General features: G+C 32.3%; 1 protein-coding gene across 1 annotated transcript; it reads left to right on the top strand.

Annotated features, from left to right (window-relative positions):
- Positions 1-10,335: 10,335 nt before the first annotated feature.
- LOC143606755 (ras-related protein RABH1b-like) lies at positions 10,336-15,557 on the top strand. The gene is made up of 6 exons (XM_077082419.1): positions 10,336-10,553; positions 13,410-13,480; positions 13,565-13,653; positions 14,238-14,349; positions 14,448-14,538; positions 15,227-15,557. Exons 1-6 carry the CDS (start codon positions 10,437-10,439, stop codon positions 15,371-15,373), a joined length of 627 nt encoding a protein of 208 aa, XP_076938534.1. The 5' UTR covers positions 10,336-10,436; the 3' UTR covers positions 15,374-15,557.
- The last annotated feature ends 1,466 nt before the right edge of the window (positions 15,558-17,023 follow it).

Raw genomic sequence — 17,023 nt, 5'->3', positions numbered from 1 at the left:
CAAACAATGTGTTACAACTAGACCCATTTTTGGATTTGATTTTATAGGTTAAGATAAAAGGTTAGATAATATTGGATAATATTCTTGGTGTTGGCACTATATTACATTATGATAATCAGGTAAAAATAGCACGCAAAAGTAAAGGACACGTTATAGAAATTCTGTATTAAAAAGATTATTAACTTGTATAGGCAAAATTAAACAATCTTTATAAATTTTACAAATTGTATTAAAAACGAAAAAAAGAAAAATTCTGTTAGAGCCAATGAACTAAAGTGAATGTGAATTCATGATATTCTTGTGTGCATAGAATAATAATGATATTTGGGTTCCTGGAAGAGTGGATCTTTTGTCTTGCTGGATGTCTTTATCATCTTCCAATGTGCTTAAGTCATGCAACTAATATTTGATTAATTAAGTTTATTCAATTAAAATTCATTTTATGAATATTAGATGAAGTTTTTGGTTTTAAAAGTTAAATGGATACGCTTAAGGTTCGATTAAACACAGACGGTGAATGGGGTTTGTTGTTGGTGTTGCTTCAAAGCGGTGTTTGTTGGTTGTTCGATTGTTGGTTGTTCGATTAGGGTGATTGTTGTTCAATTAGGCGTGCGTAGGTTGCTTGATTAGGGTGATCGTGGTTCGTTTAGTCTCAACTCGTCTATTTGATTTTTGGTGATGGCATATTTTTGCTTTCAAAAATTAGGTATTTGTTTGATGTCACTAACATGCATTCTCCTATCGATAGTTTACAAGATAGTGTTGAAATTTGAGACGCATGGTAACATTTAGTGGTTTAAGAATTAAGAATTAATTCTTTTTATAAAATTGTTAGTGTCACACTGACATTGTGATATCTCATGATTCAAAATAAATAAAATTGCTTTATCATGTTAGGATAATTTCTACGAAATTATTCTTATGGTATTATTCACTAGTACCTTTCTATATTTTCAAACACATAAAATTAACAAATTCTACATTCAACTTTTCTAAGATAAGTGTGTATTAAAAGATTCGGTATTGGTATCATTATTTTCTTACTTAAATTCGCCCTAAATTAAAATGACTATCTTAAATTCACAATTTGACCACCATCACTTTCTTTCTGATCATGAACCCATCGGAACACCCTTCCTCCCCTTGATCTTCGACTGGGTGATGAATTCTTAACTAATTATCAACATATTTTCATAGATAGCTCTCACGTGTTAATATCTAAAGATCGTAATGCGGTCGTTTATATCAATTGCACCAAGTAAAAATCCAATCTTGAGTATTTGGTTTTAGCACTCGGTGAAAGAAGGTTAGAACCATTACCTTTTATTTTAACAGAAAATGTTATTTTTATTCTACCTTATGCTAGTAATTCTAAGTTACTCGTTTGCCAATTTTGAACGTGGGCCTCCCCCTTTCGTAGCAATGTGGTAAGTTACGACCGATGATGATTATTATGTATAAACTATGGGAACCTACAAGCATTTTGGTGTAATATTGCCTAGCTAAAAAAAAGTGGGTGGTTCTTAAAGTATTTGTTATTATATACATAGAAATAGAATGAAAACATTAGAATTGTTATTTGAAAAATAGATATCAGCTTTTTAGACAAACTAAAATAGTAAGGTGAAAACTAATCTTATGATAATGTAATTTTATAAAAGACACCACATATCTTATATATATTATTACTAGTTTTTATCCCCCATATTACGGGGGTTGTTTTATATTGTTTGTTCTAATATTTATATATTTTTTAATTTATATTTTTTTTATTGTATGAAAGTTAATAATATACTTATGATTTGATGATAAATTGTTTCACAAATAAATGAGATGTTATAACCCGGTTTAAAAGTTATATTCTTTTGATGAGACCCAAGACCCGTTTATTTTTTTTACTATGAAATTGGTTTTTTAATTATAAATAATATTTACGAAAGTTAATAATATACTAATGGCTTGATAAGACCCAAGACCCGTTTATTTTTTTTACTATCATATTGGTTTTTTAATTTAAATAATATATATATATATCTTTTTTAAAATAATTAAGATATTATTTTTTATTATATCCTATTTTATAGGATTTTTACATAAATAATTTGGTAAGAATAATTTTTAATTTAATGAGATGTTATAACCCGTTTAAGGAATATCTGGGTTTGGTAAGACCCATACCCATGAATTCGGGTCAAATGCATGAGAAACCTCCATTTAAAAATCAAGCAAATCTGGTGACTCCAAAAAAAGGGAGAGCGACCACATCGCGATACGTAGGATTTTTATGTCTTCATTTATATATATTATAGATCCTTATTTTTATTTAAAAAATAGTTTAACCGAGTCGATAATTATGTAATAAAATACGTGGCTTTTGTATTTTCTTTGTATATATACCCTTTTCTCTTTTTTGTATATATTTTTTTCTAACAAATGATCACCTTTAGAAAAGATTAGATTATAGTATGGAAATATTATTAAACACAAAAGTATTATTTAGTACTGGGTAAAGGAAAGAATAAAACATGAATGATCCAACAAAGTAATATAAAGAAGGATTGTATTAAAGTTTATTGCTTGATTTACAAGCATTATCCATAAAATTGCATGTGTGTTTTGTGTGAATAAAAGAGTGGTTTATTGGTGGTCAACAAAAGTCAAAGGCTAAAAAAGTGAATATCTGGTCTATTTGATTCTCTATTTTAGTATGTTTGGCTTTTCTTTTTTTTTTTTTTGACATTTTAGTGAGGTTAACTTTGTCTTTTCATAAATAGCCCAAATAAGACATTCTTTACTTATTTGTCACTTGATTCTATTTGCATCATCACCCTTTTGGTATGTACAATTTATAGCTTTTTGTATTTCTTCATTAACTTTTTAGTCCGTTTATTACATAGCAATTAGCACAAAATCGGCAAGAAAAGCCTTTGTAGCTTATATATCGTTGTAGAATACTAGAATATAGATCCATTTTAGTAACATGATTTCATATTACACTATGAATAATATTTAGAATTTTAATTCAAGGTTGAAAATTTTGTCAATTTATATTGTGAAATTAAATTCCTATAAACATTACCGCATCACCCTTATACTTTACCGTTCTAACTATCCGTTCCCTAAAGTTGGTATTGCATTGTTTTTAACCATACATACATAAAAGAATTTTATAAGCCAATGATTTATGTATATACGTTCGGAACTTTGCAAATAAATACACTTTTTAATATTCCAATGATACAAGGCAATTAATTATGAAGTATGAACTTAGTTATTTGGCCAAAGTTTCTAAAATATAAGCATACAACAAAGTTACAATTCGTATTACAAAGAAGAAATATAAACATTTTGCCGGTTCATTATTGTTGTTTAATGCATGCCATAAATGATAAAACCCATCACGTGTCGTGTAGGACCTACACAGATTAACCATGGTGGATTCAAACTATGTTCAATTCCAAAGATGCATACAAGTCACTAAAACCACCACTTATGATCAAATCACTCAAGTTACATTGATTTCACCAACAACCGAAAAAATATTGAGTTAGCAAAATTTGTTACAAACCTTATGACTGGTAGTGGATAAGTGGAGCTAAAGTGTCATAACATCAACCTCCTTATTTAGTTTGAACCAAAATGTTGTTGAGTTAATGAGAATATATTAAGTATTTAGGAGGTGATTGGGATTCCTTATGAAAACTCATTATAACTCTTCAACAAATTAATAAGTTACAAAAGTGTAACTTTATTACCTTTTCTCTCTCACACCAAAAGTAGTCAAAAACACCTTTTCAAAAAGTTAATAAGTTATAAGTTGATGAAAATAAGGAATCTTAAACACCCCGTTAGAGGTGTAGTTTTTTCCTTGATGTAGGACTTGAAACTCACTCGAAATCAGATAGTATAATTTCAAGTCGAGATGCCATGTACAGTATTCAAGCCATCTCTCTCTCTCTCTCTCTCTCTCTCTCTCATATACAATGAGGCCTTATTTGATAGGTTTTTTTATGACAATATTAATAACATTTATTGAGTTAGACTGTTAAGCTTGTTTATATTATTATTTTTTTAATAAAAACATCACAACATGTGCATGATTTGAACCCCAATATTTGGTTGTGGGCACATGATCACCTAGGGATGAGCGTTTTCGGTACCGATTTGATACCGTCTATACCAAATCGGTACCAAGCTTTTAGTTTTCGGTATCGGTGCGTATTTCCCGAATTTTGCACGAAATACCGGCACAGAATATTTCGGTACCGGTACCAAACATTTTGAATTTTTGGGATCGATACCAGTACCATCCCGAGCTCATCCCTATGATCACCTAACCATTAAGATGTCTTGGGGACTAGAGCTTGTTAAATGACAATATGAAATTTTGGGGTCTCGACTGGTAGTTGAAAGTTGTACTAGTTTTTTAATCGAGTCAAAACAAACCGAGTCAAGCTATCCTGATTTATGACCAAGCTGAGTTCAAGCTTGAGCTCGATATTTAGTTCGGTTCGTTAATTCTAGCCGAGCCAGATGGTTGGCTGTAAGGGAGCCAAGCGAGCTCACCCTTGTTTCTCTCGGTTCAACTCGATTTGTGAACGGTCCTATGTCCCAACTACAATTATATTGGTGTGGTTTCTCACAATTGATTACTTGACATTAACTATCATGCAATAGAGCACAAGAGAGTCAGGTACTCAGGGAGTAGGGTCTAGGCCCAATAAGCAGTACCGCTAACTGGGCTTTGGCCTTGTGGATATAATAACAATAAATTTGATGACCTCTCTGGGCCAGCCCTGCTTACTTTTGTTCTAAATTCTAATTTATAAAAAAGAAAATTTCATCTTCTCTATATTATTTTTGCGACAAACTTAGTCTTTTAATATGTTTGGCCATGTGTTGTTTTTTTCTCTTTATTTAATTTCTTAAGTTTTTTTTATATATATAATCAAATAGTTAGAAGATGGTCGTCATTTATTCCGATTTTAATGGGATGGTAAGGTGGCTTAGATATGAATTTGATGGTTAAGATTTCATTCCTCATAGTATATAACTAGGTTAAAAACCCGTGTGTTACACGGGTTGGATAATTAAAGTACTAAAATTCATATATTGTTTAGGGTTCTTAAAAACAAAAGTATCACTTATTGACTTCTTAACACGTTCCAATTGTTACTCTTCCAATTGCCCAGTTCTCGTTTTTGTTTTCTTCAAAATAATCTTTAATACATAATACACCACTTTCTCATCAACTATGAAGGTTGATAATGCCAATAAAAACATGAAATATATTTAAGAAACTTGTGTACGTTCCTACTCAAATATACAATAACAACGTAAGTTAAAAAAAATTATATTTGTACTTTGAGTGGCATTTCATTTGCCTAAAATAAACCTAATGACAATTTACCAATTCACTATAACACTTGAGGTAGGTTCTACTTTCTTACCACAATTCACATATATAATAAATGAATTAATTATCTTTATAGATACATTATTTGTTCAGTCAAACATACTCAACTTGTTTTGACTTTATAAATAAATACATCACTTGTTCAATTAAACATACTCAACTTGTAGTGACCCGTGAACTATGAAATACTCATTTTGGGCAATGACCCGTGAACTATGAAACATATGATGCGAAAAAAATATCAAGATGATTAGAGATGGTCAACTTAGTTTCATAAGCCGTAATTGAGTTAATCAAAAGTAATACCCAGATGAGCCAATGCTCCAATACAATATAGGCAACATAATTCAGTTTTTTCTTACAAATATACATCAAACCAATTATAAAATATTACAACTTATGTCTTTGCATACACATAGCTAAGTATCATGTGTGGAAAATAAAATTACTCATTTACCCCTAAAAAGAAAGTAAGATGCTTTGAAAAACTGATTTGAAAACCCTATCAATAATTGTGAATATGCAAAAATAACTCAATATAAATAAAAACTTGGTTCATACTGCAATAAATACCTTAATTGTTTGATACATCATCTAACTTCAAGATAGTTTTCTACAATCGTGTACTTTACAAGTATAATACTAACTTAGTAATTCAAGAAAACAAAACATAAGCACACCCCACTACTATAGTTGATTATATGAACATGAGTCACTCAATAGAAATCAAAACTTTTTTTTGTCAAGAACTTTATCGTCAAAAAACTTAGATCCAATGAAGCCCATGAACTTTCTTCTCTGAAAAATTCATAGGATTCATAATTCAAAAAATTCTATCAAAATACTTGAGTACAAATCAATTGGAAGTTGTTAATTGATAAATTAACAAATTGAACAACAATTATTTTGAAAGATTGTTATATTGATTACCCTAGCTACACCAAAAGAAGAGAGGTTAGCTATTAGGCTGTTCCCCTGCCCGCCCAGGGTCCATTCCCTGGGCTATGTTGATGCTAGCCGCCAAGAGAGGAAGAACCACCCGGACCTTCCTCTCTAGGCTACAACGGAACCCTAAATCAGAGAAAAGAGATTTTAAACAAGAAATTCAAACACAAAAAAACCTCTCTCCATACCCAGGGGAGGAGAACGGAGTGAGTGCAGGCCCTCGCATTTTTCGGGTGTTCTTTGTGTTCAGTGGCGGTGTTTAATTATGATATACCACCTGTCTTATTGCTTATTTACGCCTTTTTAAACCAGTTTTTCACAAGTCTCAAATGGGACCCTATATCGATCTTGAAAGAGAGCATTCTGTCTTAAGTCAAGATTATCATAGAACCCTTTTTTAACCAAAAAGGCAACAAAACAAGGAAATCAAACACAAGAAATTCAAAACAAGCGGTTTTCAAACATGAAAACAAAACTGCAAATAAAGAGACTGATTATGGCCTTGAAGGGCTCCTTCACATCTATCTTGACTGGGAAGAGGGGGGAGGCTCTTGCGGAAGCCCTGCCCGCCCTTCTCTATTCTATTTTGAGGATCCAGCTTTCCGGACTCGTAAAAGACGGCTAGGAACAAGAATAGGGTCAGTAGTCTCTGCCGTTGCAGGTCCTTCTCCTTCCGCTGAGATGGCCCTCTTTTTTGTTTTGTTTGTTCACTGCGGCACAAAATCATGAAGAAGCTGGAATAACTCAGAAAGAGAGTGGCGCCTAGCCGTTGAGAGCGTCTGTTGTCTTTGTAGAGGAACAGTACGATCTTGGACTAGCCCCTTTCGCATGACCTAGAAAGAAAAAGAAGTCTGTGCTACTATAAGGCCTCTAAACTCCTCCCTCAGGACACTGTTGCGTTGCCCATGGGTACGGGCTAGCCCCGACTTCCATAGGTCCTTGGTTCGACCTTATAATGAGAATTGAGGTCCTTGCGCGGGCGTCTCATCCCTAAGACTTGTTTGCTCTGTATGGAGTGCCCCGTGGTTCCTCAATGTGCATATATAGTCCGTAACACCTAAACTAATAAATGTAAATAAGTATACTTATTCTAAGTTTCTGATTCATATTAAAAAATTGTCTAAAATAAATAATAATTAAAAAAAAATATTTACCAGATAATTTATATGTTGTTGGAGAACACCTCTAAAGAAACTTGGCCCTATCGATCGATAAAAAAATGTGTATCTTCATATGATAGTAAGATTAAAATATATTTCATCATTCAAGTAGTTGACGATCCAGTAAATAGAACCAATCGATACAGTCATTGAAGTAAACACAAACTCATTTATGTTGCTTAATAAAAAAATAAACAGAAGCACGCGCCCTATTCCATAAGTGTTTTAAAAAGTCATCACATTCGAAAGTGTGCAATAAATGGATGCAAAGAGGAAAAAAACTGGGCAACGTAATCAAAACATATAATCAATTGACATATGGAGGCGTTAATCGAATAATTAATCGGTTGTTATCATATAATACATGTTTGGAGTATTATTAGTGTTTTCATACAATTGGAATAGGGATTTAGGGGAAATAAAGATTTGATAACATGTTAAAATAGGATTTGGTTATGAAATTTGCATACAATCGAAAATAAATAATGGAATAGGGATTTGGGGTATGAGTATATTGATTTGGGGTATGAGTATATTGATTTGGGGTATGAAAACAATATAAACATACACGGGTTTGAAAACATATTTATTTGAATATCCAGATTTGGTGTGCAAATTAACAATGTTGAACGTCGATTTCTATCTCATTAGGTTTGGTTAAGGAATGTTTTAATCTTATTAAGGAAGGTTTTAATTATAAAAATTATGAATTAAAGGTTACAATATAAGAGTGCCACATGTCAAAAAAGTAAGCCAATTATTTTTGTGGCTCAAACATGTGGCTCAAACATCATTTTTGTTTATTATAATAGTAGATATATTTAGTTGTTAAAAATAAGTTAGAAGATGGTCAAACATAAAAGTTAAAAAGATATACCGATTTTAATTAGTGTTTGAACAAGTTGTAACCCTAATATTAAGAACGAATATCATATTTTTAATTAATGGTTAGCAAGTTTTAGAATAATTTAGTATTTAAAAATGTATTTCTCTTATTTATATTGATATTCAACTTTTGTTATAAATATTAGTAAATTTATGATATTTGACACACACACACACACACACACACACACACACACACATATCTGAAAATTAATTTTCTCTATATTTATCATGTCCGAGTACTCCGAGTGCACCCAACTCCACATTTGGCCGTCGAGGTTCTGATGACCGTCGTTTGAGTCATTCAAAAACCTAATTAAACTATATAGATAGAGTAAGTAAGGTATTGTATCCACCAGGAGCATGTGGTCAGTATTACAGAGTTTGTTTTATTTTTAATATAAAATTAACTAACTAAGATGGACAAACGATGTCAAGCGAAAATTATATGACTGATTTTAAAAACAATTTAAAGAAAATGCAAGGTTTTACGCAAAACTCGTTTCATTAATTGGACACCACATAGACATGGTGTTGGAAAGTCGGTTAATTTAGGTGGTAATCAAAAACATATCTTTTGTCATCAAATCTTTTATAATTCAATTACCCTATTTACTAGTGTGAATCAACCTACTCTGTGTCACCCAACAAGCTACTAGGTTTTGTCATCAACCGAACAAGTTGTTAAAGCAGGGATTAGTAACACATGCAAATAGTTTAATAAACCAACACATCAATATGTTTATACAACTTTGTCAATGTCAAAAACAAACCCAAACTTGAATAAAACAAAGTTTAATGTTTAACCTAAACGAACCATTCACCCGGAGAAAGTTACAATGAGATTAGCCTTGCCTCATCATGCCTGTGCCTTCTTGATTTTCGTGCCAAACAACCAAGGAGGCTGCTGCCCTAGTCTTCGCCCTCCTCCTCTTTTTTCCTGCCTTCCGTCCTCCCTCGAAAATAAAAAAACCCCTTCTCTTTTACGATCAACCCTATTTTATTCCAATGGACATAGTGGGCTTGTGTACACTTAATTTTCCAGCCCATAGTCTTATTATTTTGTTTTCAGTAGGTTCTGCACGATATCGCATATTCACAACATTCACCAATCAAATTACTTTTATGTTGAAAGTTAAAACCCATGTGCTTTACCAATTAAATCATGATATAGATGCATATTTTAATAGTTGTTTCCCGTAATGAAATTCTAACAAAGCATGAAATTTGTTACTCCTTTTCTTTTATTTACATAATCACAAAACTACAAAAATCAAGTTACTTTTGTTTGACATCAGTACGATGGACCTTTTAACTCGTTTAAACACCAAACACCTACAACCATAAAAGAACTTAAAAAGATCGTGTTCGATATATAAATAACTAAAATACACGATAACGCTTAAAAACATGTTTTTTATCCACTCATCCGATTCGCCCAACAACTTTTACAACCATGGGCTTAACTACACAATTAGTGCCTAACGTTTCTTGAAAGAAACAAAATTGAGTACTAACATTTGAAAGTCACTTGTTTAGGCATTCAACTTTCAATTTCGTTAAAACTGTTAAGTTTTAACGGATGTTATGATTTAGTACCTAACTTTGTTAAAAAATTGAAAGTTGAATACTTTTTAGGCACTAATGTGTAGTTAAGTAAAGAAATGGGGCTGTTTAACGGGAAAAGTTAACGGGTGTTAGCTTAAAGGACAAAAATCATGATAAACATCCAAATAAAGGACAAAGAGTGTAACTATTTTTGATAAAAAACCCATTTCATAATCTATGTAATTTAAAAAGACAAAATTTGTATTTTTTTCTAAAGAAATAACAAGTTTAGATTTGACTTTGGTCAAGTCGTAGTAGTAATAATTATTCATACAGACGTCAAAACTCATTCCTTGTTACCAAACAAATAAACCAAACCAAACCAAACCAAACCCAACCCTTATTTCTCTCCGTCCCGATCCGTACATATTCCGGCGAGATCTCCGTGACATCCGCCGGATTATCAGTCTCAAAGCAAAGCAATGGCTCCAGTTTCAGCTTTAGCAAAGTATAAGCTGGTGTTCTTAGGCGATCAGTCAGTTGGTAAAACCAGCATCATCACTCGATTCATGTACGATAAGTTCGACAACACCTATCAGGTAACCTTCTTAAATATTAACTTGTCCGATCATATTCGGATTTTGGGTTTTTCATTGATTTCTGGTGTTTAGTTAGGGTTTTATAGTTAAGTCGTGTTCGGGCGGTGCGTAAGGACTAGCGATTAATCCGGATTAATATGGATTGCCCGATTGGAATTTATATATAGTTTTTATTATGTACATATATATACCAGGCTTTATATATAAAACCAGTGTTGTAGAAATCGCTAGTCGGCCGGTAGGGACTATCGGATCCAACTTTAATGCATAATTTTTAGTTTTATATATACACAAACACATTTTGGCTGGAAACTGCTGATTTTGTCCTGAATCTCGCTGGAATATGTCGATTTTGGCCAGAACCTCATCAGAATAAGCCGACTAAAGTCTGATTAGTCCTGATTTTGGCCGGATTTGACCATTGACCGATTAGTCCAAAATTAATAAGTGGGGGGGGGGGGGACTAGCGATTAATCGAGGATTAATCGGCGCCTAGTTGGGATTTTAACAACACTGTTAATAAAATGTTCAATTTTGACTGATTTTGACCAAATAGCGGTTAATCGGCGACTAGTTGGTGGGGTACCGACTAAAGATTAATTGGGGGTTAATGGGCGCCTAGGAGGGATTTTTACAACCATGATCGTAGGGTATACAGGCTGTAAGAGATCACAGCATTATTCTGGTCATTCCAGCTGATAGAAAAAGATGATCACCTATTCTAATGTTAAATAGACATTAAATTGATGATTTTATAAGTTATTATAACTTTTATTGCTAGCATTGCTTTGATCATCTTATGTAACGATAGGTTTTACTTAAATTAATTAGCTAATGTGTTCTACAATAAAGAAAAATATCTGTTAAGCTTATAGTTATTAAAAGCCCTCACTTCTTGCGCCTAGGCCCAATTTCCAGGCAAGGCCCAGTATATGCGCTTCTAGTTCCTAGGTCCTTGCTTTTGAAGTTGACGGCACCTAGTATTGATGACGGATCAAGAAAAATGATCATTTGAATCTTTACTATTGGTTACTTTTTCAGAGTTTTGGTTTTCATGTTTTGAACAGTTTGGTATTTGATTTTGGTACTTTGAACATTTTATTATTCAAGTTTTGGAATTACATTTGAATCTTGACTCTTTTGAACTTTTGGTACTAATTAGATTATTGTAAATGTTATATAATAGTTTTTCTTTATTTTATATGAATAATAGTATTAATTTTCTTTTACATAATATAATATAATATAATTTTATTATTTAAGTGCGCTTTTATTTTCTTAGGTTCTCACTTTTTTTTGCGTAGGCCCCAGGTGAGGCCTATGGCTCTATGTGCCTTGAGTGCGTCTAGCGTCTTTGATAACTATGATTAAATTTATGCTTTCTCTTATTATTCAAAACTTGACAAAAAACCACATTTTAACAAAAAAATAATGAAATTAAGTTCATAGTCTTCGATGGTACTTAATCCACATTTTTTTCTAAAGCCACTTTAAGTAGAAAGGTGAGAGAGTTTAATTCCTGATTTTCTGTGGTACATGTCAGATCCAATTATAATGGTTTGAATGAGTTCGAGTTTTGCTAACTGTATTTCACTTTGGTTTAATCAGACAAGACAAATATATCGTTTGCCACTTAGGTAAATGCCGTGTTGCTACAATATCTCCTTGCAAGCTTGCAGACTTGCAGTTATGACATATGAACTTCATATGGACGATAAATTGAAGTACCGAAAAGTGAGCTCTGATAACTTTAGATCCACTTCTCCCTTCAACACAAAAACGTACGTGTTGTACAAAAACGCACTTGAGGTGCATAAAGGGCATGAAAAAGCGACACGAGACGTGGTTTTAGGTCACCGTTTCGTACTGGGAAGGTTTCTGAATCAGGATGTTGTACATATTGCCTTTTAGGTTGTAGATATATGTTATTTATCTCTTAAATCATATATAAAACTTATTTATAGTTAATTTTTGGGTAGGAGATGGTAAACACCTATGCGAAATATGAAAAGAAATTATATAAATAAATTGCATCTCACATACGGAAAGAGGTACCCCAATCGCCTCCCTTGGTGCGGCTGGTGCTTTTTATGATCGATTACTTGCTTATGCAGATCCAAGATAGAAAGTCCTCATGAATAGTTTAACCCAAAAGTGTATTTTTAGAATCCCAAAAGTTCGTGCAAATCAAAGTAGAAGCTGTTTGGACGATACACCACGAATTAGGGTGATGGTGTAACATGCCTAAACAATGGGACGGAATTAATTTAATAACTTCATATGTCAATTAAGTTACGGCTTACATGCGCTCATAAATTATAAATATATTCTTGTTAGAAACCCATTAGAGGTCGGTTAGTTTGATTCTCATAAAACAGAAGTAACCACCATAGATTTCTTCGGACTTCTGAGAATTTAAAAAGTAAAATAATTAAAATTTTATATTGTTTTTATTAAATATATTTGAGAATTATATAAAATTACTAGAACATTTTGAGAGTTTAAAGAGTTAAGTTTTATTATTAACTGACATTCTAATCATGTGATTGGGTCAATTTTATGGTTGGGACTTAGTAATCTATACAGTATGTTTCCAACTTTTTTAATGGCTAATATTTTCTATAATTACACGTTTGACCCTGCATTAAGAGTTTTACGACGATGCTGTGGTCTCATATGTTCATTATTTTTACCTCCTTGTTACATTCACTTCCAAGAGAGCTACTGAAGTTTTTTAAAGTCCAAATTACCCTTATATCAGTTTATGTTAATATTAATTTTGTATTTTTATTTGTATATTTCTCTCCGTGTTTCTCTCTCTAATGAGTATACTTTGAATTCGTATGCTGTATTCAGGCTACTATTGGTATTGATTTTTTATCCAAAACAATGTATCTTGAAGATCGAACTGTTCGTTTACAGCTTTGGTAAGATTTTTACATATTCCAGAAACTTGTTTTTATTAATTAACTGTAACAAAACGTCATTAATGTGTTGGTAAATATTTACAGGGACACAGCTGGACAAGAAAGGTTCAGGAGTCTCATTCCTAGTTACATCAGGGACTCCTCTGTTGCTGTCATTGTTTTTGATGTTGCAAGTACGTTTTCGTGTTTGTTTATGTTCATTTGTTTAACTTAAACCGAACAAATGGTTGAACACGAACAATTAAACGGGTGGGGTTTTCTCGTTTGTGTTCGTTCATTAAAAAATGAGCGTGTTTTTGTTTGTGTTTAAGTAGGTATAAATGGATGGTTCACGAACGCGAACAAACGAACATAACTGAAGATAGATGAACAAACAGAACTTAGATAACACGAGTAAATCTATTGGACCTAAAAACTTGTAATGTTCCCAAAAAGACAAATTTATAAACGAACGTAACTGAATGAACTTAAATAGTGTAAACTAAGTTAGTTAACTAGCATTAATGAACGCAAACGAACAAGCATAAATAAGCATAAATGAATGTTTGAGACATGTGTTCACATTTGTTCATTTAACTAAATGAACAAAAAATATTGTTAATGTTCGTTCGTTTATTGAATGAAGTAGCATAAACGAACTTCCCAACGAACGTTCTGTTCGTGTACATACCTACACAATATTTTCATCAAGCACGTAATCCTTTTTTTTTTATTTTGACGGTATTTGTGTTTCCAACAACTTGTAAAATGATTTTAGGCCGACAATCATTTCTGAACACTGCAAAATGGATTGAGGAGGTTCGTACCGAGCGAGGTAGTGATGTCATCATCGTCCTTGTTGGAAACAAAACCGACCTTGTAGATAAGAGGTAATACAATAAGAATAATGATAATAATAGATTATTACTCTTAGTTTAACTTTATAAAGTCCACTTTTTATTATAATGGATTTCATATATTATAACAGGCAAGTTTCCGTAGAGGAAGGAGAAACTAAAGCTCGTGAGTTTAATGTAATGTACATTGAAACTAGTGCCAAAGCTGGCTTTAATATTAAGGTAAACATCAATACTAGAATAATATTTGGTGTATTATTTTCTTTTCTTTTAGTTTTTATTATGTATCATTCTGTAGGGGTGTGCATGAGACCAAAAAAGCTAGAACAACCGAACTGATATAACCAAACCCAAACAAAAAACCGACAGTTTGGTTTTATATTTCCATAAAACCCGAACTTTCTGTTTGGTTTTGCATGTAATTAGAAGCCGAAATGGCCGAACCGAACCAAACTTATGGATTTTCATCATAAATTTGATTTTCAATTAATTTATAAAAAATTAGTAAATAGTGTAACACAAATATTTTAGCCCAAATGTATAATAATCCATTAATTATTATTTTTGGTCCAGAAATTTCAAGCCAAAATGGCAAAACCGAAAAAACTGAACTCGAACCCAAAACTGAAGAAACCGAAACCGCAGTTTTCAAAAACTCAACCCAAAACTCGAACCCAGTCTGAGCCATGCGCATTCCTATTGTCACCATCAAAACTTAATATAGCCCAACAAATTTCATATATACTCATTTTTATATTTTTGACATAAGTACCCTTTTCAGGCTTTATTTACAAATAGTATATACTGAAATGAGTAAATATGAAATTTGGTTATGTGGAGGGTATAAAGCCATAATGGCCATATTATAAATAGTATATTATACTGAAATGAGTAAATATGAAATTTGCAGGCTTTATTTAGAAAAATAGCTGCTGCTTTACCAGGAATGGAGACCCTAACATCAACAAAGCAGGAGGACATGGTTGATGTAAATCTCAAGTCCGGAAATGCAAGTGGGTCCCAACAGCAACCGCAGTCGGGAGGGTGTGCATGCTGATGTGTCAGATTTATAATATATCAAGCTAGTCTTGGTCCGATGTGGTGTTAGTCGCTTATACAGAAAGGGTTTTGATATATGCTTGAATTGCTTTTAGAATGATATGCTTGTTGGTGTTAACTTTTTTTTTTTTTACAGTTTTATGTCGTTGAAGTTTGAATTTTCTGGAGTTATATTCGAGATTTGAGTTAGTTGTCAGTTTTGTATCGTCTGAATTTCTCATGTTGCTATAGTTGTTAATTGGTTATATTTGAGACCTGTGTTATTATGTGCCATTTTTAAGCTTTAAGGCATCGTTTTTTTATGGCACAAATTATTCAAGCGTTCAAAAAATCATCGCCAATTTGATTTCACAAATTTTTAAGCTTTGTCTTTTGGCTTTGCAACCTCTGCCATTAATATAGTATAATCAATCATGTCTAAAATATGAATATCGTGTTTTCCATAAAACAAATGGACTTCCTCTAAAGTTATCAAGTCCACCACTTCCTCTGATTCTTATGTCACACTCACACCTGAAAACCTAGGGCGTGATGTAATTGAATATACACTGCAATTTCACATTGCAAGACTTAAAAAATATGACATTTACCAACTATTAAACCATTACAAGATTAAAAAATTGCAACTGACTAACTAAAAAAAACTGTACACTTCTTTTTTTGTTGCAAAAAATGAGACGTCTTAACTCTTATGTCCTTGTTATAAAACCCAAAGTTGCCTCATGCTTGACTCACATGAAACACGCAGCTTTTGAGTCTATAATTAGAAAGGTTCAAACATACTTTATGTGTCAAACAACATTTATGTATTTTACAAAACATATATAAGGTTGTTATTATGAATACCAACTTAACCACTTCGCACCATAGACATATATACTAAGCAAACATTTTCATACACAATAGTAGGGTTTGCCGTTATATCCTTATCACATTATCTTTCCAAAACATAACCTTCAATTTTTAGGAAACCTTTCAAAAACTTATTATTTAAGAAAAAGCAAAAATGTTGTCAGATAATTACACTAATGTCTCGACCCTCCATGTCCCTTCCCTTCCCGATCATGAATACCATTAAAGTTTACTATCGGTCATCTGAAGTCTACTACCGACACATAAAGACAATCCAGTGTCCATTGTCGTGGAGGTTGCTACAAACAACCACCCTGCCGTGTTATGAAATTTCAGATCCACGTACATTTAATACTTTATGAAATCTATTTTGTCAAAACTTTATTTTCAAAATACTAATGTGGATGAATTGAGTGGTCATCACCTTTGCGCGCTTTTGATCACATGAAAATTTATCTATGTAACCTCGTATATATGAGCGTATTCATTTGGAAAATTATATATCAACTTAATTGCACAAGATTCCTAACACAATCTCATTTATTTAAAAAGAATTCGTAAACTAGTTTATGTAACTTCATTCAAGTAACGTTACTAATACAAATGCATCCACATAACAACTCTCAAGTCGTCAATGTCAAGTATGCGTTATTGTGTGTGTGTGTGTGACCGATGTGTAACACGAAAGCAAAAATTTTTGTTATTGCACAATGGTTAAAATAAAACCCAAAGGGAATAATAATATATGGGATGTTACAAGCATGTTTTAAAGCCTCATTTATGTAGTTGATAGTGG

This window comes from Bidens hawaiensis, unplaced genomic scaffold (genome assembly GCF_021521415.1).
Source record: "Bidens hawaiensis isolate Kalapana, Puna unplaced genomic scaffold, B.hawaiensis_p1.1 tig00076961_1, whole genome shotgun sequence".
Lineage (NCBI taxonomy): Eukaryota > Viridiplantae > Streptophyta > Magnoliopsida > Asterales > Asteraceae > Bidens > Bidens hawaiensis.
This window is presented reverse-complemented; position numbering and strand designations above follow the sequence as displayed.

What these genes read in the sequence shown, in the direction of transcription:
- LOC143606755 (XM_077082419.1), top strand. Translation starts at nt 10,437, where the DNA reads ATGGCTCCAGTTTCAGCTTTAGCAAAGTATAAGCTGGTGTTCTTAGGC. An exon ending in AGTTCGACAACACCTATCAG is followed by an intron (nt 10,554 to 13,409) that starts GTAACCTTCTTA and finishes TGCTGTATTCAG; the next exon opens with GCTACTATTGGTATTGATTT. An exon ending in AAGCTGGCTTTAATATTAAG is followed by an intron (nt 14,539 to 15,226) that starts GTAAACATCAAT and finishes TGAAATTTGCAG; the next exon opens with GCTTTATTTAGAAAAATAGC.